General features: G+C 38.5%; 1 protein-coding gene across 1 annotated transcript in view; it reads right to left on the reverse strand.

Annotated features, from left to right (window-relative positions):
• Positions 1–5859: 5859 nt before the first annotated feature.
• LOC130075779 (plexin-A2-like) overlaps positions 5860–25821 on the reverse strand; it is a gene marked incomplete at its 5' end in the record, with an annotated part of 61501 nt that continues 41539 nt past the window's right edge. Inside the window, 6 exons of the mRNA XM_056240549.1 lie at positions 5860–6317; positions 10815–10965; positions 11117–11329; positions 11458–11627; positions 12927–13117; positions 17744–17843. Of these exons, the coding sequence (XP_056096524.1) occupies positions 6222–6317; positions 10815–10965; positions 11117–11329; positions 11458–11627; positions 12927–13117; positions 17744–17843 (921 nt within the window). The remainder of the gene's footprint in view (positions 6318–10814; positions 10966–11116; positions 11330–11457; positions 11628–12926; positions 13118–17743; positions 17844–25821) is intronic.

Here is a 25821-nt window from a genome sequence, read left to right on the forward strand (position 1 = left end):
GGTGCAAAACGCAAGTCTCTGAGTTTTTGCAGAACTACGCCCCCTCTGGCAAAAAGTGAAACTGCAACCAGAGTTGTGCACGCTCATGGACCACACGCATCCTTTATTGGATATGTTTTATGTTTCATTTTGTACTATTCTTCCGAACACAATTCCTAGTTTATGAATCTGTTCACTAACAATGGTAGTAAAACCAATTCTGATTGTACACGTATCTAGCTTACACTAAAGCATTACACATTTTATGCATCGTCATTTGCTGACATACATAGATTGGCCGTATCAAACATTAGAGACTGGGCTATATCTTACCGTTTTATCAAGAAAAAAGCCAACTGAGGATCCCGTTTGAGACCAAGAGCAGACCGGAGATCTCTCCATTTGTTGAATGCCTTCCCGAGGTTGACTCTCGTCTTACTCCGACGCCTGTCTGACTCCAATTTGGACCTTTTGGTGGCACTAGACAAAAGTTTGCGTTGGGGTTTGGAATAGACTACAAGCCGGTCTCTTTGAATCCATCTTATACCTTTGACGCACGAGTTGTCTTTGCTGATGCGGAGAATGGCGGCGCCGGCGAATACACAAACCTGCGAGACATAGCCTGGTGAGCGTGAACACGCGTGACGTCACGCCCAGTCTCAAATTCGAGCCCGAATCCCTCTTATATATTTTACTGTACAGGATTATAGAGGCAATCTCAGTGCGCAGAGAAGGGCTCATTCAGCCCATCAGGCAGTTCTTTAAGCATGTATAGGATAGAAAAAAAGGTATTTTTAACATGAAAAGTTGCGCAATGCACCTTTAACTATGAAACTATTAAAAATAGTTTTCGGTAACTGAAATAAAGCTGAAATAGAATAAATTTTAAATATTAGATGAATTTTTTTTGTGCTTATTTTAGTTAGTTGCCAAGACAAGTTTTTTTTTTTTACGTTTTGATTTAAATTTCTAAAACTGAATACGAAATTTCTGAATACTAAAAATGAGGAAAAGCCTACTGAAATAGAAATTTATTAAGGCTATATAGAAATAAACAAAAACAAAAAATGACAAAAGCACATAACAATTTTTTTAAAACTTAAACTAAAATAAGGCTATAACTGAAAATGTTTCAATATAAAAACTAATTAAAAATATTAATAAATGTTCCAAATATATGATTATCATATAATGAAAGCTCCAAAAATGATGCAAAAATACCATAAAGTATTAAAAAGTGGTGCTAAAAAGAATTTGGAGTGCTGTTTTTTTGGGTGTAATTGATGTATTTAGTGATATATAATAATAATATAAATATTTTTTTTTGACTTGTCAATTTAGATAAAAACTTGCTTCTGTGTTTTTTGAATATCCTGCTTGAGCTTTTTACGTTTTACAGGTGAACACCTAAATACAAGGCATTTCACTATGGTCTTGTCAGCATCCTGATAGCACAAATACATTTCCCAGACATGTATTTGCAAAACGTAATTAATATATTTTCATTCCAGTGAATTTTAAACCACAATATGCCACTAAATCACTACATGTCAGATGTTACGATAACATTCAGCTGATGTCTTATGGCACAGGGGTCACACACCTCAGTGGTCAACAGTGCACTTATTTGGCGTTTAAAAACTGTAAATCAAGGTTACTGTGAATAAAGTAACAAAACACATTGCCTTAGGCTGTTTTTCGTGGTGTTCTTGCCCGAAATAGACATCTGTATTGATCAAAAACAGGCACATCTACCTCAGTCCCACTGGGGGCATTTTACACAGCCATCCAATCAGAAACCACCGGCCCATTACCATTGTAATGTCATTTGTCTGAGAGAAATGTCCAGCTAGGGATAATGGCCACGTGGAAAGACAAACTGCAGCGCCAGGCTGTTTAAGCTCCATTGGTTACCTTGTTACGCAGCGAGTCTGAGTGTGAGTGTTCATTGATGGCAGGGTTTAAATTGCATCCCTACATTAACCCCAACTAAGTGGGATGAATGTGAGGCTATTTTTCCCCTCGGGGCTGACAGAAGTCATTCTGTTTCAGATGACGCCAGGGAGTTGCTCAATGAGTTGAGTAGAACCACCATTTTTAACCAGTAAATTTTATTTATATATAACAACAGTACAAAGTGAATCCTTGGCTTGCAAAATAGGTGTGCTTCATATTTACAATAGGTACACAGTAATATAATATAACAAAACAAAAGCAATTAAAAAAACAAGACCGATTTTTTTCTTTTTAAATACTTTAACTCTCTTACAATTTTCACAACACTTAAAAACAACAAGAACAGACAACCATAAGTGTTATTATTATCATCATCGAGGTCATTATTATTTCTATGTACTATGTTACAGAACTCCAGTGTCTACAAAGAGAGATTCGTTTATAATTTTGCGTGACTGAAAATGGAAGGATATTCACCTCTAAGGTGATCAAACTGACTACAAAAGACTTTTTCGCACTCGTTTTTGTTTATGATCGGTAATATGAAGAGAATATGAACATTTCACTTGTTTGTAGCATGCTATTCCATCACAGAGCAAAACATGAGCTAAAAACAATAAAAGTGCACAAAATTGATTCCAAGACTGTCCATTCGTGCCAAATATAAAATGAACAGCAGTTGTGACCGCCACAGATGACTGCTGATATTTCCGAAAGCTGCCCAGTGCTGTCAAATTTTATTCTGCTCTGCAGAATAGCGCAATAAAAATGATAATTAACTTTTTTTTTCAAGGGATCAAATGTCTTCTAATAAACATTAATAAGCGTTGAGCTACTGAAATCTCTCTCAACAAAGTGCAATTTCCTGTGCCACATCATTTCGAACAAAACGTTATGACCAGAATACATTTTGTTCTCTGAATTTGTTGCACAACCAGGAGAGTCGTCCCTCCTCAACTAACGTGGCAGCAAAAACAAAAGGTTCGCAATAAAACTGAGCCGGATCCGCAAGGGCAGTGTGGCCACCGGAGGGTCTCTTGCGCTTACAGAGCTGGGATGGGCTCTGATGAACAGAAAACAGGGAAGACCGTGGATAACCAAAAGTAGGAAGCTTTGTCACTGACATGGCTTGCAAATTCACATATGTTGACTATACAGTGTGTGTTTGTTAGAGGAATGTGTGGTTGTTCAGGAAGAGTAGAATTACGCCATAACTTCAAGTAATATTCCACGCCTAAATGGAAAATCTTGTCATAATTGAATGATATGAGATTCATTCTTCCAGGGAACACATCAGGAGAGATTGTTAAAATCGAAACATTCTTAAATCAATACATTTTACTTGAGAAGCAAAATAATGAGAAGTCTTTCTGTTTATGAGTCTATACGTTAATGCTTAAAATAGCTGCCAATGGGAAAAGACAAATACACTTTTCTTTTTTAATTAAGATTTTTTTATTTTATTATATATATATATATATATATATATATATATATATATAAATGTCTCAATTTAAGAATGTTTAGATGTTTGTTCTGGAAAACAAAGACACCGAAAAACACTTTTTGCGGTAAAGACTCTCCAAATCCATATAAAGCTTTTCACAAAGGACACAAAAGCACTTTAAAAAGTTCATAAGATATGTCTTATGAAGTTATACAACAATTTTGTGTGAGAAACAGACCACAGTTTCTCATTATTCACCTTAAACCTTCCTAGATTTTTCAGAATAACTCTTTTGAATCAGATCTTTTCAATGAATTAGTTGATTCAGTTCCCAAAACACACTTTCTCTTTAAAGACTTCATTTTGGTCTACTTCTTAGCCACAGTTATCGTATGACTCTAGAAGTCTTTGTATATAGCACACAAGACATATGGACCACTTCCATGATGCTTTTGTATCCTTCATAAAGCTTGCGAGCGTCAATCACCATACGCATCAAACGTCCGTCAAAGATCAACCAAAATATGCATCAGAATTTCTCCTTTTGAGTTTTATGGAAGAAAGAAAGTCAAACAAGTTTTGAATGGACATGAAGGTGAGTAAACGATGATAGAATTAATCATCTGGGCGAACTATTCCTTTAACAGATTAATTCATTGTCTTTCATGCAGCTCTTCATTTGTAATCTCCTGCGCTGGATCCTATATTTGATGTGTATTTTTTTTTTATCTCCTGATCACACTGTGCACACGACTAGTTGAGATCAAAGGCGAGCTTCAAAGCAGCAGGAGGAATCTGAAGCTAAAGGGGTCTGTCTCTCTCTCCTTCTCATTCCTATGCTTCTCAAACACTCCAGCAGACACCACCCGGCAGCCGTCTGAGAGAGGGCACGCCTCTTCATCCCTTCTTCATCGTCGCAATGCCTCTCTTTATCTGATCAGTCTCAAACACAGCTAACAGACGGGGAGAACAATGACACGTCGCTGATTAAATCAACTAGAAACAACAGATTAAATGTTCTAAGGCCACAGGGGGGAAAAACAACACACGCCATTTGAGCCGTTTCAGTCTATGTCTTCACATCCGATACTGCATTTTTACCGTATAAACTGAGCTGAGGAGAAGTTAGTTCTCTCCCTGATGCCTCCGTGAACCTAAGATGACTGACCTGAACAACCTTGTCTGTTTTGGTTCGGATGATCTTCAAAAACAGCTCTGCCTGCCACCATGCATTATAAATGAAAGCCATGTTGTCTTTTGTTCATGCGTTCTTTTGACATATTTCATGTCTGACGGAGGGAAATAAAAGACCTAAAAAAAACAAAAGAGATTGGAAAGAACCCACTCCAGCTATCAAGATCCCAGACATCTTAAGTATTTTACAAATACTTCTTATATGTACAAATACCGTTCCAAGCTCATGGTCTTTTTCGTACCTGAATTTGCGATTGGTGAGAATGAAACTTCTAAACCGGAGATTTCTTTTCTTTTTTCTTTTACAGTATACAGGGTCCGTTCCCTTAATAAAGCATCAACCGACAAGTGCGTAAATAAGTGATCTTTTGGCACTTAATCCCGACGGGTGTGTACAGAAAGGAAGTGACACGGTATATTACATCAACGGCGTTCCTCTGTGTCATCCACAACTCACGTGACCTCTTGGCACTTGAACATAGGAGTAAATGGGAAAGGAGACGTTATTTTTTTTAATATGAGGTACTGTATAATGCATGCAGACTACACACACATTGGACCATACATAATAATTAATACTCTCTGGTAAGATGATCTCAAGCGAGTCCATTCGTTTGAAAGGGGAGGTGGGGTTTCTCCACGCGTGATTTGAGCTGAAGGTGCTACTCATCGCCGCTTTCGCATCTGAATCTAAGCAGCGCTCTTATGGAGAAGGAGGTTCAGTTTTTAGGACGTCGTGCCGGAGAGATCAGCTCAACTGACTCCCGTTTTAAAAAAGCAACAAAAATGCGAAGACAAAATAGAGTAACGTTTGTACATTCACATACGCTTACGTGTAGAAAACAGAACATATGCACACAGAGAGACCGCAGAGTGGAGTTCGTCCAGTTTGAGACTGGGTTTGTGGTCCTTTATCGTCAGTTGAAGAGAGTTAGGGACATGCTGGTTGAAATTTGGCCCCCTTTTTGTGAGTTTCATTAGCTCCCAAACAATGCAGATGCCTCATGGTCTCCTAGGTCAGAGGGACTCAAAAGTGTGTACTAGCGTGTCGACATGCACACGTGTTGTTGGTAGCAGCCGCTGCTTTCCAAGGACAGAAAGACACTTGAACTTTCGCCACACCAAGATGAGGAATTATACTAGCCGACTCAATGAAACAAACTCAAAAAGCACTCATGTATAAAAATAAAATTTGGAAGTAAAAGCCATCAACTGGAGGGTAATGGCGAGGCAGTAGATGTCCGTTTCCTTCGGTCGAATCCTCCTCAAATGTTTTTGAAGAATCAGCGTCTCTTCAGATCCGAGTCTTGCATCTGTGCTAGGCACATCGAACCAGATGAACTGAAACAAAGCAAAGAAACAAAGCAACACCCCAGGAACTGCTCGTTCCGCAAAAAAACTGAAAACAGAACTCCATAATTTCCACACCTGATCCCATCCTGAAGATGAAAGCCATGTGACTTGCTTTCATCAAATAGATGTCCATTGGTCTTAAAAGATGACCTCTTCACAAAATTGTAGAAAAAAAAGCACAAGCTATTGTTGGTGTCGTGTCTCTAGCCAGAGTTGCTCTCTTTCGTGTGGAGAGGCTTTAGATGATGGTTTGACTGAGTCTTTCGTCCTTCGTTCCAGCTCTGTCATTCTCTCAGCTCTCCAGCGACATGGCGGCGATGAGCTGCTCCACTTTGTAGGCCAGTCGCTGTTTCTTTGCCGTCTCGTCCTGTTCCAGTGCAACAGTGATCTACCAAAAGAACAGAGGAAGGTGTTAATCACTGTGGCATTACGACAGATGTCAGGTGAGCGGTCAGATCTCGCATGCAGGAACACATTAGATGGAAAATCAAAAAGTTTATAAAGCATAAATGTGATCCGAGGACAGAAGGGGAGCGTGGCCACAAAACTGAATGCATCATTAAACAGCATGAGAAAAAAAAGAAGATATATATATATATATATATATTATAAAAAATATATAAATGAGATTTAAAAAAATATATAATATATAATATTAAAAATGAATCTTATTTAAATATATCTTTTTAAGGATATTTATATATTTTTAATATAATACAACACAATATAAAAATATATCTTATTTAATGTTTAGATATTAGGAGAGTCTCCTGGCAGATATAGGCTACACTGTCTAAACAAAGAGATCGACTATGAACACTTGCAAATTGACAGTGCGGTCAGTCAAAGATCCGATTTGAAAAACAAATGGTTTAATGTGAACAAAGCTGCCGTTCGAATCCATCCGCAACTAGAACATTAAACTGATCCAGGCAACCATTAAACACCATCACTTTCCTCAGACGGAATACTCTGTATCTAATTATAACAAAGTTACTGCTCACTGTGATATGAGACTGAGAAATTTTCAGTCTCTGAGAGAAAAATTGCCAAAGAGACTTCATTTCATGAATATTTCATTAAAAAGGAAAGTATAACTTGAGTCTGACCCAATCTGCAGAGTGCCATCTCTCATTTTCCATCTGTGTGTGTTTTTTGAAAACAGAGCAGTCAAAAATGTCGAGTCATGTTGAGAGGGGGCGTGCAGACGGGATCGACCCCTCTCTGTGCTCATGTCATAGTCTCTGACTGTGGTGTCAGAGGAGCACGGCGGGAAATGGCATTGTGGCTGCAGTCTGCCACTCATTTGCACATCAAACAGTGAAAATAATGGGAAATTAGATTGATATGGGCACTTCCAGATAGCCAAGATGGGGCTTCATTAATGATATCTTTCAGATGCCTAAAATGGTGGACGTGAGCGCTTGAGGGTGCGTGTATGTGGGAATCTCCTCCTGTAGCTGCGAAAGAATGTAAGATTGTAAACAAAGACTCTGAATCTCACATCAATACTACTTCCCACTTTATGAATTCTATGTCACGTAACTGACATGTTTATCTAAACTATACAAGTAGTGCTATAAAATAACCTAAGGTTAAAGGAAACGTTTTAATTCTGTCCTTCTGTCGACTGTACAAGGACTGTTAAGCAGTGACGTCTTAGTATTATTTATATAAGATTATATTTTTTATTAATATTTTGATATTTAGATTTTTTTTATTTTTTCATTTTAATTTGTACTTTTTTATTTATTTTATCCTGTGATTATGTCATTTTTATTAATTTATTAATTAAGTTTTAATTTATTTTTAATTTCAGTTTTAGATTTTGTTTATTTCCAGGGCAACATTTTTAATCTAATATTTATACTTAATTTTATTTCACTTTCACTTAAGGACTTAAACACTTAAAAAGTGTTTTAGTTAACGATAATAGCCCTGCTGTCAAGGACAAAAAAGCACCATAAAAATGATCTATATGACTTGCACTGCAAGTCTGTGTATTTATGTGAGGAACAGCTCAAAATCTTAGTTTTAATTTGCTGTAATCGAATAAAATATTCAAAATTGATATTTATCAATATATAATAAATCTCTTTAGAATGCAACCTATGCTATACCAGCTCAACATCCAAACTAAGTTTGGTCCACTCTTGCCCGGATTTAGGTTTCATCCCACCGTCAATAAGGAATTACATTAGTATCACTTCACCACACTGCGGCAAACAAACTTGGAAGAATTCATGCATGAAAGTAAAATTTTGAAGCCACCAACAAGATCGTGAGGCTCTAGATGTCCGTTTCATCTTCCATCAGCATCCAGTGTTCCCAGGACACCTGCCATCGGAGCTAAGTTGGGCCCACACCTGCTCGGTTTGTCTCAGCGGCTGTAGCTACGGGGCAGGTCAACACTTCCACAGCCGCTCCGAGCTTCCGTTAGAGGTGCACAGCGTGAGCATGTATTCGACGAGGAGCGCATGCACTGAATTTTTCATGTATTTCAGCACAGCTGCAGGAGCACTCTCCACATCATTGTGTCTGATTCAGTCGCCTTCATTTTAAGGAGAGCGCATATTCTCTCCCTCTCTCTGTCTAGCACTCTCTTTCCCTCTCTCATCAGGTTAAGTGCTCCGGAGCGCTGACAGAGGTAATTATTTTCAGTTGTCCTATTCGCATTGTATAATGAATCTGAATTACTGCATGCAGGTACGGATTGTCCCGCCACACACATTTGGCTGGGTAAACAAAAGGATGTTCTCCTCTTAGCTTTGTGCTTCCTATTTTTCCTTTTCTTCATGGTTTACTTCATGGTGTTTCTCAACATGTTTTCCTTTTCTTTTCAACTTAACTTCTATTATACGGGATATCGAATACAGTCTTTCTATCTTCATTCTATGCAAGTTAGAAAAGGTCATTGGTGACATTCTGCATTGATTTCATGTTTGACAGATAGCTAGACACTCAGGAGTCCCTAGTTAAAGGGTTAGTTCACCCCAAAAATGAAACTTCTGTCATCATTTACTAACCCTCAAGTTGTTCCAAACCTGTATTTGATGGGACCCATTGACTTCCATGATAGTATCCCCCCCCCCCATACTATGGAAGTCAATGGGGCCCATCAACAGTTTAGTTACACATATTCTTCAAAATATCAATTTTTTTGTGTTCAGCAGAAGAAAAAGGTTGAGGGTGAGTAAATGATGACATAATTTTCACTTTTGGGTGAACTAACCCTTTAAAGAAAAAAAAAAAGGATGAGACATGCAAAGAGCTGTATCAGAAAGAACTTAAAAATAGAAGACTTGAATTAAAATAGAAGTAACTTGAATGGCAGAAAATAATAATAATAATATATATACTATATTAACATCTATAAGATAGATAACACAATATTTTAAAAGCAACAATTCATGTCCATGTATTTTTTAAATCATTTTTATACTATACTGTATATAATAAATAGTATCTTATTATAATATTTAATACTATATGAACTTTAAATATATTTAATAAATATTACTTGTGTATTTATTTATTTATATAAATAGCTGTATATAAGCAGCATAATGTACAATCAGCCATCATTCACACAAATAGCTGAACCCCAAAACAGACACATATTGTTTTCTGCCCAAATAATATCAATCTTGACACCACTAAAATTTGTTACAGTTATTAAACTTAAATCCAATTTTAATCTACAAAGCAAACTCAAACTCTTATAAGTACCGCCTGTAATCTGCTCAAGAACCCTTGATGTACACAGATGCCTGGTTGGGAATCACTGCTCTATTTGTAGAAAGACAGACCAAGTATATAAAAGAATGAAAAGGATACACACACAAAAAAAAGAGACTACGAAGGAATGTGAGGACAAGAGAAAACAGACCTGCAACCAAAGAGCGGTATTTACATGAGAGCGAGAGGAGAGGCTGTGTCTCTGGGCTCTTGGCGCTGTCCTAAATGCTGTGTAAAGTAAAGGTCAGACTAATGGGTCCCCTGAGTGGAGCTGCCATTACGGTTGGAACATCTCCATCGTGGGCCCTACTCTAGTGCTCTTTGTGTCGGAGTGGCTGTCAGTGATCTAGCTGTGTGTAATCTTCCTCATCAGAAGCCTATTCATTCTCGCTCCCTGTCTGTCCCCACACTGTGCATAAGTGTGTGTGTGTGTATGTATGTGTGTGACTCTGAAGCTTGCTGCCGCTGGCTTTAGAGACTATTTAAAGATGACATCATTCTGTGAAACTTCTTCCAGAGCACCTCTTGTTCCAATGCATGCTATTCTACAAATAAGGCTGTATTAATCTGGAGGAAGTATTTATGGCTGAGGAACTACACCAGTATAATATATATATTAAGGTACAGACCTCCAATAATTATCTTTTGGCAACTAAATCGAGGTTTACTAACCAATCAACTGTATGCTTCACCTCAGTAAAACACTGTAACTTACTCCACTGAAACTTCAGACCCGTTAAGTCAAAACCATGTGGTTTCCATGATTTAAATGGAAGAAATAATAAAATAATCATAAATAATAAAATATCACTTAAATTAGTACTTTAGACATGAGAAAAATCATTGGCTTCGACGTAACAGTCTGAAGTTCCAGTGTATTTTTATTGTGACGTGTATCTAGACAAATTCTACACTCTTTTGCCTAGAACCATCAATCCATAAAATACATATCCAAAATAAATATTTTATAATTCACTTCAGCTCTGTTCAGGCACTTTAGACAGTAGAGCAGTCGGTTTCAATACAGAGCAGAAAGAATGAGTCAAGAAGTCAGTCTGCATTGATATAAGGCAATAAATCATTGAGGATGTTTTGAAAATTATGGTTGTTGGCATGTTTTAAGATGAATCCTGATGTTTCGCCTCACCTCTTCGCTGTACTTGCTAATGTAGGAGTAAATCTCGTTGAGGGCACTGAGCATGTTAAACTCATTGGAGTGAAGTCGTGCCTGTTCTGCCAAATACGCATTCATGTCCTGATCGGAGATGGCTGGCAGCCTGCTGATGTCAGCGTAGTACCTGTGGAGACAGCCAGGGGGCGATAGTCAATATCAAATCAATGTTGAGTGGGCGCTTGTTTGTACTAGTGAATTAACATTATATGAAGACAATGAGAATAATGGGGTTTAGTTTGTTACAAAAGTAATATGAAAAAGATAAAAACTTTTACCTTTCTACCCAGTTCTTGTAGTTGGGGATATCTTTAGCATAAAGCAGCTTATTAGAGGGCGAGTCTTTGCCCAATCTGTGTTCAGATGTGGAACACGAGTCCATGAAGGTTTGAGCCACCACAGACAGACACGCATCCGTGATGCTGCTCTTATGGATGTCAAAAACAAACTGGGGATTCTTGATCACATTCACCCAGAAGCGCAGAGGAAGGCTGTGAAGATAAACAAACAAAAATAGAAAGAGAATGTAACATTACTTTGCATTGCAGACACTGGGAAAAAACAACTTTCGTTTTTAGTTCTGAAGATTAGGTTGTGTGTATGAGGGTTTTCCTCTCACCAGTTGCTTTTCCAGGTGTGGCGAACATCAGTGTCATGGATGCTGTGCTTGTCCGCTTGTTCATCCAGGAAGTCGAACATGTATTTGATAGCTAAAGGAAGCGCGCTGCCTCTGTGCACTGTACTGAAAAGAGTCTCGAACAGGTCATCCACAAATTTCTGCAGCGTACCCTAAAAGACAAAAGCAAGTGACCATTGAACATTAAAGGAACCATATTGTACACTTTGGTAGAAATATACTTGTTTTGAACTTGAAGTCCACCTATAATGTCAGCATCAAAACCAGTTGTAATTTAGTTCTTCATGACCATTTTCATTGTGAACATTAGAGTATGTAGCCTAGCAGATCATATATATATATATATATATATATATATATATTAGGGGTGTGTAACGGTACACAAAAATCACGGTTCGGTACAGTTTTAAAGTCACGGTTCGGTACGTTTTCGAAACAGCAAAAAGAAAGAAATGCCAGAGAAATTTCCTATTTGTTAAAAGAAAAAATATTTTTAAATAACTGAGTTTTTCTACATCTTGAAACTTTCAGGTTTATAAATGGGGGTCATCTTTGAAGGATGAACAAATAATGTTTTGGTCGTCACATTAAAAATAACATTTAAATATATATTTATTTATATATTATTTGAGTTTTGAAGTGCTGGAAAAAGATGTGTGAAGTACTTGAAAGCATTTCACTATTCCAGCCAAACTGGTTACAGTTAGTGTTACTACATTAAATCCATGGTGAATGTTGCTGGTCTGTGGACGTAAAGTATTACTAGATCATTCACGGCACAATGTTTCTCCTGGTTTCCACGTCAGCGCTGTTTGATCTAATAGAGATCTACGGTTAATAACGGAGAAATTTGAATGCTTCTCACTAGATCTCGCAGCGATGTTATTACTTCAGTGGCGAATTCAAATGTTTTCTTTACTGGATCTCTTAGCGCTGTGTTATAACAGTGTCGCTTGATCGAGATCGGCTCGCGCTGCACAGATGTTGCTGGTCCGAACTGATAAACGATCCGTGAAGCACATAATGAGTAGCGCAGTTTCGTTCCGCTTTCATTACGCTTGCCATTTGATGTTGCGCAACGTTGTGGTGGTCGCGCCAGCGCGGATTTTGTCGGCAGGAAAAATGGTCCAAGGAATCGTTCGGTTTGTATGCGTACCGAACCGGAAGCCTCGAACCGAAACGGTTCAATACGAATACATGTACTGTTACACCCCTAATATATATATATATATATATATATACTGTATATCATCAATCAGACACAGAGATGAAGTCATAATCGAGTATCAGAATAGTGATTAAACTGACTTGAAACTACCTGTGCATTAAGCGGTTTTATTGCACACCTTCCAGCCAATCGGAATCAAGTATTCAGGCAGAACATGGTTGATTTTGGCAGGTTGCTGGGTGTTAATTAAAAAAAAATAATTCACCACAAAATGTGAGGTTACCTTAGTAGCCAGCAGGCGGGTGAGGTAGATCTCAGATACCATCTTGCTGCCGCGGTCGCCCTCCTTTTGGTCTCCGTGCTCATGGTTCTTCACCAGGTGCCAGACTTTGACTCCGCTCTCTAGGTCCGGGGTGATCATAGGAGCACGAGAACGCAGGCTGTCCGGACTTCCGGTGTACCGGAATGTTGAGTCTGCGGTAATAGAGAGAGAGAGAGAGATAGAAAGAGGATTATGATCTTCTTACACCACCATTCTTCCACATTGTCATTCTTCGGAATGAATAGAAAGAGCGCGGCCCTCTCACATTTCATGTTCTCTGTCTAACCCTGTGTATCTCTTTCCTCCTCACTTTCTCTCTGTAGAAGATTCATCTCTGTATTCATTCAAGACCAAGAGAGATGAGTCGACGCTCTCTGGCCTCCACTTCAAAGGCTTCATAATTGGCTGGTCCTGATTCATTGTGCTGCACACACGCTTTAAACGTCTGCATCGCAGGACCTAATCAATGCATCTAAAGATTTCTAATGAGTTAAGCTCCCCGCTCATCCATCTCATCTCCTTTTCTCTTCCATCCTCGCATGTTAAATAATCAGTCTCTTACTCACTTCTCCAATTAGATGTGTGGCGGATTTTTTTTGCAGTGGTTGAGTGCTCTCTTGGGAGGTTGGATCGGCGAACTCACAATGGTGGTATATTCTTTTGTGTCCTTTCAAAGTCTCTCTCTCTCTGTCCTCATCACCTGGCTTCAAAGGGCATTTGAAACAGCGAAGGAAGGCAAATAGCCTCGGCTATTTTGAGACAGAAGTGGAATTTTGAGCAGGCCGGCGTCACAAGGGAGAATTCAGGAGAAATGGTGGTGTTAGCAGCAGGGGTAACAGGAAGAAGAGGATTGCAGGTTCAATCCACCTAAAGCTACTGCAAACTTAGTCCTTTTGGCTGTTGCCACAGTATTGACATTGAGAGATTACTACTAGACTATGTGAGTGTATTCATTACTGAAAATTGGACTATCTTGACTTAAACAGCACTTTTAGTGTAGTTCTGATTCACAAAAAAAAAATGATTCTTGTGATTTGGTTCTTTAGTCCAGGGGTCCCCAACCCCCGGGTAAATAACTTACATTATTTCCGTTTTATTTATTCACACATTTACCTGTTCACATATCGCGTCTTTTGCGCGCTCAAGTTCGTTATTTCAAATGTAGGCGCGCTCATAATGGAAGCGACGCGCTCGTTTTTTCCAAGCGAGTCCGCGCCGCATCGAGATAAAAACATCTCAACTTTTCAGAATGCCGCAAGCGCACCGTAGGTCACGTGACAAGAACCAACCAATCGTCTTCAACACTGTAAACTGCTGCACTAGTTAGGCCCTACTAGTAAAAAATATTTTTACTAAAAATATTAATGCTCACAACTGATTCCTTGTTAAATCCATCATTGTTTATACAGAATTGTTCTATATTCTATATATAAATGTGTATGTTTGCTATTTCTGGCGTTTTATGACCACTTCAGTTATAGTCTAACCTCAGACAAATGCAGAGCCGTTGCGCAAGAGAGATAGTTTCACGGCAGAAGCTCTGTTTACTGATGCTTGGGCCAACTTTTCTTAAAATATAATCAATCTGGTCATTGTCCACTCTGAAATAGGCTTTGAACCTCCCATTGTCCAGGCGGAGCTCCTGAATCAGCTGGTGAAATTCCCCATGGTTTTTGCGTTTTTGTAGTATCGGGTGCACCCAAACACTGCTGTATTTTTTTACTCTTCTTAGTAAATTAATCTTGTAACAGAGTTACAGCAAGGGTTTTTCGGTGGTGGAAATCCATTGCTGAAATTTCCTTGCTGTAACGGAGAGCGCAGCTGATGGTTGCTTAGCAACGACAGACGCCTCTGGAGCGCAACCTCCCTTGCGCTTTGGAAAAAGGAGAACGTGGTGCGCCTAGCGTTTTCTACACGTTTTTAGGCGCTATATGTGAATGTCGCCTTATAGGGGGCAGAGAGGATGTTACTCATGTTATGTTGTTGGCGCGATGTTACGAGGACGCTGCTAATAAAGTTGCGAGTAGGCTTACACATTGGATTCACGTTTACCAAAAAATACCCCAGTTTTTATGCCGGTCGTATCATTTTATTTTGTTGTATTTATCCGCCACACCTTAAAGGCCGGTCCGTGAAAATATTGTCTGATATTAAACCGGTCCGTGGCACAAAAAAGGTTGGGGACCACTGCTTTAGTCAAAAAGTGTGGAATCCCATTTCACCATCATGCTTTGGTAAATCACAATTATGACATAAAAAGTTGTCATTATTAAAATTTTAAGCTACTAAGATATAATTATGAGATAATAGTCATAAGTATGATGTCAAAATGTGATGAGAAAGTAATAATTTTGACAAAAAGTCAAAACTGTCATAATTGTGACATTTTGTCAATTTTGACTTTTTAATTTTATAATTATATTTTTAATGACTTTTTATGTCATAATTTCTACTTTTTGTGTAACATTTATTTCTTTATCTTATAATTATGTTTTACCAAATTACTCTGCAAATTCATCAGGGTGGTTACTGAATTAAAGCTTACGGACTGGATGTTTATATGATAATGTGTAAATATACATAGTCACAAAATAGTTTTTTAAATAATAATATAATATAATATAATGGCATTTTTATAATAATATTTTTTTTTTATTACAAAAATAGTATGGTATTTAATGACCAGTTATTTACTTTTAATGAGTCTAACAAGTTTGAATTAATCAGAGGGATTAGTGAATTATGGGATGGATTCTTATATGATAAAATAAGTATATATATGATAAAATAAGTATATATATATATATATATATATATATATATATATATATATATATATATATACACATATATATACACTACCGTTCAAAAGTTTGGGGTCGGTACGATTTTAAATACTTTTAAAAGAATTCTCTTCTGCTAACCATGGCTGCGCTTATTTGATTAAAAATACAACAAAAATCAGTTATAGTATTAAATATTATTCCAGTGTAAATCAGCTGTTTTCTGTGTGAATATATAGTAAAGTGTAATTTATTCCTGTGATCAAAGCTGAATTTTCAGCATCACCAGTGTCAGTGTCTTCAGTGTCAAATGATCCTTCACAAATCAGTATAATATGAGGATTTGATGCTCAAGAAACATTTATTATTATTATCAATGTTGAAACAGTTGTTGGTCTGTCAGTTGTACAGTTTTTTTTTTTTTTTTTGGATTCTTTGATGAATAGGAAGTTCAAAAGACTTTTGTAACATAAATCTCTTTACTGTCACTTTCGATCAAATTAATTATTCCTTGATAAATAAAAGTATTGATTTCTTTCCTCCAAAAAATAAAAATAAAATTCTCACTGACCCCAAATTTTTGAACGGTAGTGTATATATATATATATACATATACACATACACACACATATCATGCAGTAAAAAACAATTATGGGAAGGGTGCTTGATCACATTCTAACATAAACTGTTGTGTGCATATGTTGCATGTTTTTCATGTTTGTCGCTCTCTTCCGCCAGTCAGAGGTGTGTGAGCAGTGTGTTGTTTTGGGCCGGGGTTGCTGGCATGCTAAATTGAGCCGAGCTGCTAAGTGTTGAGCATTAAATTGATATGAATCAATCAGCAGGTGCCTGTGCACAGCTGTGCCCGCTGTGCCATGGTGTGATTGATGGGCACCAGGGCTCTGTCAGATGAGATAGCTGCTTTTTATGCTCCAGACAAAAACTGTGCTGTGCCATCTCATTCCCACTTGATGAGTTTCCTAAAATATACACGCTATAAAAATAAAATAGATCAAAGTGCCAAACGTAACCCTAAAATAACTGTTAACTACCTAATTCAGGGGGAGGATACAAAAAGATTGAGGTTTGTTGGTTAACGGAGAGCATGGCTGAGAAATAAAGATAGCTTTATAGAATATTTCTCAGGTTGCTTGTTGCGTCTTTGGACGTTTGAAGTGTTCGCTGAACTTTAAATGTCATTATGTTTACAAGTGATAAGAGAAGATAATTACACTCTTTCATTAAACTGCACAGATGCGAGAAACATCCTCAAGCTTTGATTAACAGAGTCGTGTAATACGCTGATACGGGCCGTGTTTCATGTGGTGAATTGAATTGATTTCTAGTGAATTGAAGCCAGGTGAGATGTTTGTGTGCACAGTTTGGCAGGGTTGCTAGGTGACAATGCACAAGGGGCTCCATTTCATCGCTGGCCCTGGTATTTGGCTGCGTGTCATTTGAGTTTTTTCGCCCGTGTGAAGTATCATCGGCGGTGCATAATTAGCAATCAGAGAGTGGCCTGCAGCTCAGTGTGATGGAAAATGAGAACGGGCCAGATGGGGAGCCCTGTGGCACTCCCTCAAAGCAACGCTATGGGGAAGGAGCTAATGTGTCCATTACGGGCGGCATCCAAACTCAGCGGAGAAATCAGCATTACTGAGCTTCATGTTAACTGCTAACACCTCTCTCTCTGACTTCCTCTTACCCTCCCTGGCATGCTCTTTGGCTCTCACTCTCATTCTCTGGTGCCCCGAAGGCTCCCTTGGGCATCCTGCTGGCTGCAAAGCAAAATGACTGCACGTGGCTCGTGCGCACAATAATCAGAGGCTTCATTTAAAGCCAGTCTTCAACCATGTATTTACCTCTATATTGTGAAACAGTGAACAAACTTCAAACTTCTAATTAGCTAAACTGATAATTACAGGCCTTTTCTCAATCCCAGTGAATTGTGCAGCAGCAGCATCATCAACATCATCACGAGACAAACATACTCACCATATCTACTGATAGAAGTCCGAGAGATGCTAGTTGTGGGAGGAATGTTGTAGGAGGACGTCTGCTTGGGCACCAAAGCAACCACACAGCGGTCTGATACCTGTACAAGAAACACAACGTCCATGTCAAGCCTCTTTCCTTTTCCCTTAATTCTTATTTCACAGTGTTTGGTTTCACAGCCTTTTATTATCAAGTAATGTTCAAGATAGTGGAGCACAACTAATGCCGTTTTATTCTGCCTTTGAGGAGTTGATATTACTTCTGCAAAAATATATTTAATTCCGAAAAGATTCTCAGTACATATTTATTGCTTTTCAAAAACGGTGTGAAATTGTTCAGTTTCTCTCCAGTGCTTAAATAAATCGACGTTAAAGCGCTTCAAAAAGATCTGTTCTACTTATAAATATACTGTATAAGGGGTGTTCATGCTGTGTTCTCTGATCAAATGCGCATTAAAGCCTTTCTCAGGTAAAATCAGAGTTTCGGCTCTTGTGCTTTGCTCAGAAAAAGGACTAGATTGATTAGACAAGAAACTAGTCTGTCAAAATGGCTGAAAAGCTAAATTAAATGTTTTTTACTTAAATATTACTAGTATTTGATTTACATTCAAATTTAAAAGGCATCATTTTAGCTAGCAGAAAAAAAGCGTAATATAGAAATAATAATAAAAAACAAAAATAACCTACACCATAAGTAACATGGCTTCAGAGGGATTCATTCACACAGATGGAGAGAGAGAGACAGAGAGATAAACTAAAATCTAGAATGGAGGGAAATGATAAAAATGGAAACACAAAGACAGGTCAAAAGGAAGAGTTTGACAGGCTAGGGAATGTAGCGACTGAGTCATTTTGAGACGGGAAAGTAGAAAGGATGAGGAAAGATGAGGTCCGGGACTTTTATATATTGGGGTGAAACTCTCCATTTCTCTCTGTCTGCTCTGTGAGTGCTCGAGTTCCATCTGATCTTCTGTATTAATCTGAACTGTCAAGAGCTGCAGAGGAAATGAGGTCTACCCTCACAAAGACAACTGACTCAACCTCAATTCAGCACAAGAAAGCAACTTCCTGAAAGCAAACTGGCAAAATCCTGGCCGAATCTCATACTATCAGCTTTTGAGGTGCTTATCTTGGTCTCTACAGTATAAAACAATATTTTATGTAGTATATTTTTCTCACAAATTTGACTTCTCACAATTCTGACTTTTAAACTCGCAATTGCGATTGAATTAAATGTTTAATTCTGAGAAAAAAGTCAGTCTTTTTCACTCCCTCAGAATTGGACTGTAGATTGTTTATATCTCACAATTCTGAGGGAAAAAAGTCAGAATTGCAAGATGTAAACTCGCAATTCAGAATCGTGAGATTAAAAAATTGCAATTATCTTTTAAATAGTTTTATTCTGTGGCGAACACAACTTTCCATTGGATTGCATTCGTTTAACAAAAGCTACTGAAAATAGGTCAACAACCTCCTCTATAAACCAAAGAAGGTCGGTAACGCTTCCTTTTACAGTACAGTACTTACATGTACTTACAGTGTACTTACCTAGAAAGTACTGGCTAATATATGGAAAGTACATGGGTTAGGGGTAGGTTCAGGGTTAGTACCTAGTTATTACCCAGTAATTATAATTACTATAATAAGTACATAGTAAGTACATGGGTAACAGGACTGTAAAAGGAAGTGTTACCAGAAGGTCTTTCAGATACTAGACTAGTGAACTAGGTCAAGTGCCACAATCTAAGATCCCCCGTCAACATAAAACATCAAATTTCGAGTCCATTTTATTTCAGAAAACCTCTCTGTGCACCATAATGGAGACTTTAAGGACCTCCTGAGCTCCGCTGAAGGCTGAGGGTAGTTAGTCTTCACTCACCTCCCTACACTCTCACAGCTGATGATGGGGTTACTTTAGCCCCCACACGCCCCCATAAGCTCCAGCCCTATTAGTGCAGGTTTCTCCTCGGCCAACCCTTACTGCAGAGCGGGCTAATAGCCTGACTGGAGAGACACTTGAAAGAGTCCAGGACTGTGGACGAATCACCTCAGAGAGGTGGCCGAGTAGGTTGACACTCACAGATGTCTTTTTCATGGCTCAAATTCTCCCTCCAGAGTTTCTGTTCCCCTGACCAGGAGTCGTGGAACTGGTATGGCTAGTAAGCATCAAATATTAGTCATTGTCTATAAAAAAGAAATGATAAATTATAAACACTATTTCGGGCATTTGGATTTGTAACATATTTTTGGCTCCACACCACCTAGCCTCATGCACAATCTACTCTTCTTCTCTCACAGCGTGTCTCTGCGGTGTATGTGGTGGCCGTACGGAGCCTGAATGATGGAGGGGAGAAGCATTCGCCCTTGAGGGATAATCCTCAGCCAGGCGGGCGGGCCGCCGGTGGGTGTGAGAGTGATAAGGAGTGAGCTTTCCTCATGATAACGTTTGCATCAAGCAGACAGCTGACCCCTTTCCCTCATGTATCTCTGATCCCCCTGCCTGCGCTCTATCTGATGGCGATCGGCAAGCTAACGCGCCTTTAACTCAGACGCTGCATCCAGGCGGTGGGGAAGGATGCGGTGATGTGTCTGCCATTCTGACTCTTCTTTGAAATACGGCAGGCTCGGTCACGCTAGCACAAAGAGCATGAAACGCCTTTGCCACATGATAAACACAGCAGAATGATGGGCGTTTAATAGGTGAAATGGATGAAAGCATCATAATCCACATGATGAATGCATTGAGGGACATATAGGCATAGTATAAAGGAAAATCCAAGGGAATTTAACAGTTAATATACACTATAATGTACATCTTCATTGTATGTCTAAAATAAATGTGACGAGCAGTTATATAAACAGGGTCGTATGTCAGACTGTAAGTCCTTGAGTTTTGTCAGCACTCGAAAAGACAGCTTAACCCCCGGCAGTGATCTACGCCAAGCACCTTATACAATAATATACAACAGAGATGTTTATTTATTTTCTTTTAGAGCCAACAAAGCAAATGAGCTGCTGCTTCCTGCCCCCTGAAAAGGGGTGTCTTTACAGCTCATCCTTCAGATAAACATGGCAGACTGTGTACAGCTCACTCAGGGGTGGAGCTAAGCTAATTATTATTTATTATTATTATTATTATTATTTCCTTTATTTATCCAGGAGAATCACATTGAGATATCACTATCTCTTCTTCCAGAGAGACCTGGTCAAGACGGCAGCACATTTAGTTTCACACAGAATCACAGTATAACAATTCCACATTTAACATGTTTCTGAACAAAGCAGATAAAATCGAATCAAGAAAGACAATTACAAGTCTCCTTCAAAGCAGTATGCAAGAGACGTTTAAAAGTGGTCAGAGTTGGAAGTGCATCTAACTTAAGTACATTTTGCAACTCATTCCAAGCCCAAGGAGCATAAAAAGAAAAAGCACCTTTGCCAGATTCTGACAATACCCTTGGGACTTTTAGCCGAATATAAGAGCCAGACCTGGTGTGGTAACTATTTGTATAATAAATTAAAAGACTTGATATATAAGAAGGTAATTTACCTAAAAGAGCTTTTACAATAAATAAATACATATGTAGCTTTCTCCTTTGATGCAAAGATGACCAAGCTAAAGTATCATACAAAATACAATGATGCGTCCCTGACTCTGCACCAGCAACAAAGCGTAAAGCAGCATGATACACAGTGTCTAATTTCCTAAGTAGTGAAGTAGCTGCGTGCATGTATAAAAGATCACCGTAATCAATAACAGATAAAAATGTACTCTCCACTATTTTCTTTCGGGCCTCATATGGAAAACAATTATTTAAGCGATAGAAGAAACCTAATCTTGGCCTAAGCTTCTTCAACAACCTATCAATATGTATGTCAAATGCTAATCTTTCGTCCAACCATACACCTAGGTACTTGTAGGAACTAACTCTTTCTAAAAGTGTACTATTTAAAGTTTTAATTGACATTTCAGTTTCCTTAGAACGACCTCGACTAAAAATTATGTATTTTGTCTTTTTTGAGTTTAAGACTAATTTTAACTGCGACAATGAGCGCTGCAGCACTTGAAAATCATTCTGCAATTGCTGCAAAGCTTGATTTAAAGAAGATGCTGTTGTGTAAATAATTGTATCGTCTGCATATAAGTGTAATTTAGCTGAATCTATTCCATGACCTAAATCATTGATAAAAATAGAAAATAAAAGAGGGGCTAAAACAGAACCTTGAGGAACCCCGATATTTACTTGAAGGAAAGGTGAATTATAATTTTCCACTGACACTCACTGAGTGCGTTCTGTGAGGTAGTTTTCAAACCAATTTAGAGCCGCTTCACTAAGGCCTATAAACTTGAGTCTCTGTAACAGTAATTTGTGATCTACAGAATCGAAAGCCTTTGATAGATCAACGAATAGCGCAGCACATGACTTTTTTTTTGTCTAAAGAGGTTATAATATCATTTGAGATTAACAGGGCAGATTCCGTCACCAGTTGTGGGCGGGGCCTGTTTCACTGTGACGTCACAATGGATGCTGAATGGATTTCTGAATGGCTCGGTTTGAGACATAACATTTCTGATTTGTGGGGAAAATCATCAATTTTTCCCCCCCCATAATAGGGCGGTTGTGTTTACACGCTCCGGACCAACAATTATGTTAAAAAACAATATATCTGTCAAAGTGAATTTTGCACAATAGACCACCTTTAAGTCCACTAATCCAGTTGAGACTGATGTACGCAGTTTTTTTTTTCAGCTGGGTTCCCGAAGAACAACTTGTTTAGTTTTTACACACAATCCTAGTCAAACGCCTCATTGAAAATATTTCTCTGCCACTGTGACATTCCTGTGAGATACAGGTGATAATAATGCACACATTAACAGAGGCCTCTGTTTATTTGAATTGTTAATGCCAGTGTCTCTCATGCTGCTCCAACTATTTAAATTGGAAATTTGAGGAGTACAGTGGCCCGTCAGGGACACGCTGCCAGTCTCCTGTAATGTCATTCAGCCTTTGCAAGGTCAAGACGCTCACTGATTTCAAGTAAGAGTGGATGAGTGAGAAAAAGAAGAAAGAGAGAGAGAGAGTGGGAGAAGAAGCCGAGCCTAGAGAAATACGTCCACGCAAGCATTCAGACTGATGGAAACTTTTTCATGGCTAGTGCTCTAATCAACCCTGCGCAATCAAAATGAGCAATCAGAAAAGAACATGGTGACCACAGGTTTATGAAGCCACAGCACGAAACGTTACAGGGACACACATGGCCGTAGCCAGCTATGAGGTCACCGAGGTCCGGACCTCGGTCATTTTTTTTACATTCAAAAATAAAATGTCAAGCTCTCTGAATGATTAATTAGCAGTGTTTAAACCACCTCATATGAGTGTTTGCAATTCATGTTGCTGCGAGAAGCTGGCGCAGTGAACTGAACGGGGCTTGAGAGCGCGTTGTGAACGCAGGTGCAGCCTCCGTGTTGCCAGATCCACCTAATAGAAAGGTGGCAGTAGTCACCTGTTTTTCTGATTTAATGTGACACTTTAGGAAGTTATTAATGTGGGAAGGTTTAGTGATATATTAACCTTATTTCCAAAACACAAGCTTTGAACTTATTTCGGATTATTATTATTATTTTGTTTTGCTTGTTTTTCGTAGCAATATCTGGCAACATTTAACTGTCGGCATTAATACATTTAAAAAAAAAGAAGCTTATAGACAAACTGTAATTGCATAAAGCTACCACATTCGGTAAGACAAACGCAATGACAATCGATTATCTGTAAGAAATGTATAACACTATCAAAAACAATAGCATAAAACAGATCTGTATGTTAGCCTACAGAATGAAATTTGCCAAATAACTTACTGGCCAGCTGGAAGACGGCTCATGCTGTTTAGTTAACCTTTCACAAAGCCATCATAAAAACATTAATTAAAGCAGTGTTTCTCAACTAGCAATCTATTCAGTCAGCATATTTGTGTTTGATCTGTGTGAATTTCGTCCGAATTTGACGAGTGATTAAAAGATGGCTAATTCGTAACAGTTCGTACGACCTCACTCGTACGAATTAGTACGATTTTTGCTAAAACGTACATATTTGACGAGTTGCCCAATTCGTATGAATTCGTACGAATGACCCTGACCCCGCCCCTAAACCTACCCATCACGTGGGTTTAGACAAATCGTACAAATTCGTACGAATGAGGTCGTACGAATTCGTACGAATTAGCCATCTTTTAATCACTCGTCAAATTCGGACGAATTGGTCGTGAGATTGCGTTGAACTTGCTAGACCTACTTTTTCTTTGCACAAAACTCTCCAGAAAGTGCCATTTTGGTTTATTTTTCACAAAAAAAATCCCGGGGGGGCAAACCCTCGGACCCCCCTAGTGAGAGACTACCCCACACATAATTAAATCCAAATTTAACCCCTGTATATATATATATATATATATATATGCCAAATTCCATAAAAAAAAAGGGTCACAGCTTAATGTCCATTGGGAAATGTGGTTCCAATGGCCAAACCATTATTATAGCAAAATTCTTTACACAACACCCCGGACCTCACTAATTTTCAAACCCTGGTTACGGCCTTGGGGACACAGCTGCTGATTATACTGTCTGCTCTCTTAAAATATGCCCTTACTCTATTGAGGAACTCAGCGAATGGCTGGGATTAGCATATCCGTAGTATTTCAGGAGAGAGGTGAGGGTGCTTGTGTGGAAAGCGTAGGAGTCCTGTATTTTAATGTGGCATTCTCTAAAGCTCTCTGCCTTCTGTTTTCTCTTCTTTCTCTAAACTCTCTATTTCACTGGTCCCTGTGGAAACAGTAAGAGTTAATATAGCAAATGGTTAGTATACAGCTCCCTAAGCAAAACATCTTGTTATTTACTTACACACTGGCACACAAAATGGCATAAATTGCATTGCTCAGATGTTGCTCTTTCATAGAGACTTATTAAAAGGTCTACATTTGGTCACCATCTCATTACTGTGGTGAAATGGGAGATTTGCAGCAACCGCGTGATGCTGTCATGTCAATATGGACTAAAATCTCTGAGGAATGTTTCCAGTACTTTGTTGAATTTATGCCACAAAGCAATAAGGCAGTTCCGAGGGTCATAGCGAGGTGTTCCTAATAAAGCTAGTGATTATACTGTCTCTTCTCTTAAAATAGACCTTACTCCACTCTTAAGTCCAATGGTCTACTTTCTGTTACTCTATATATGTATATATGTGTAAATGATAATATGAGATCTTTCAAAAATTTTGATTGAAAAAACAAAACAAAAATCACTGTAGTAAGAATACAATTTGGTTACCATGGTAAACTTTTGTAAAGGCAGTGTGGAACACTCTAGAAATGACACTTCTTTTTTTTTTCTGTGTTCTCTCTTCACGTCTACCTCATCATCCTCATATCTCACATTGTAACAGCACATATGATGAGCTTTTTCAGAAGTAATTATGAGAATATGACTCTGGACACACACTCTCTCTCTCTCTCTCTCTCTCTCTCTCTCTCTCTCTCTCTCTCTAACACTGTTATCAGGTACCTGCTCTGACGTGTGCTGTCTCTGTGGTGTCTGAAGTAAAGACAAGGTAAAGGCTGTAATTAATCCACTGAAGGTAAAGGACAACCTCTCTCTCTCTCTCTCTCTCTCTCTCTCTCTCTCTCTCTCTCTCTCTCTCTCTCTCTCTCTCACACACACACACAAGCACTTTCACAGCCGCCACACTTAAAATTTTCAGTCGCAGAGCTCAATAATTGTCCTCTATTATACTGTCCTGTGTAGTGTGATTCAGAGAGAGATCAGCCGTCTGTCTCCCTGGAGCCGAACACTCACAGCGAGACATTTCGGAGCACTGGGAGATAAAGGAAATGTTTGTTTGGTTCAGCTTAATTGTTTCATGTCTGAGGAGTTAAATTGATATACAGAGGATTACTTTTGTAGCGCATTGTCCTTGTTGATATGTTTTTCTTAAATATTCCTGATGCTTTCAAGGTGCCATAATTTACCTCTATCATGATTAACCACTTTGCATTTGAAATGAGTAACAATGACCAAATTGTTTAACACTG

This window comes from Rhinichthys klamathensis, unplaced genomic scaffold (assembly GCF_029890125.1).
Source record: "Rhinichthys klamathensis goyatoka isolate OS25496 unplaced genomic scaffold, OSU_Roscu_1.1 h1tg000020l_1, whole genome shotgun sequence".
Classification (NCBI taxonomy): domain Eukaryota; kingdom Metazoa; phylum Chordata; class Actinopteri; order Cypriniformes; family Leuciscidae; genus Rhinichthys; species Rhinichthys klamathensis.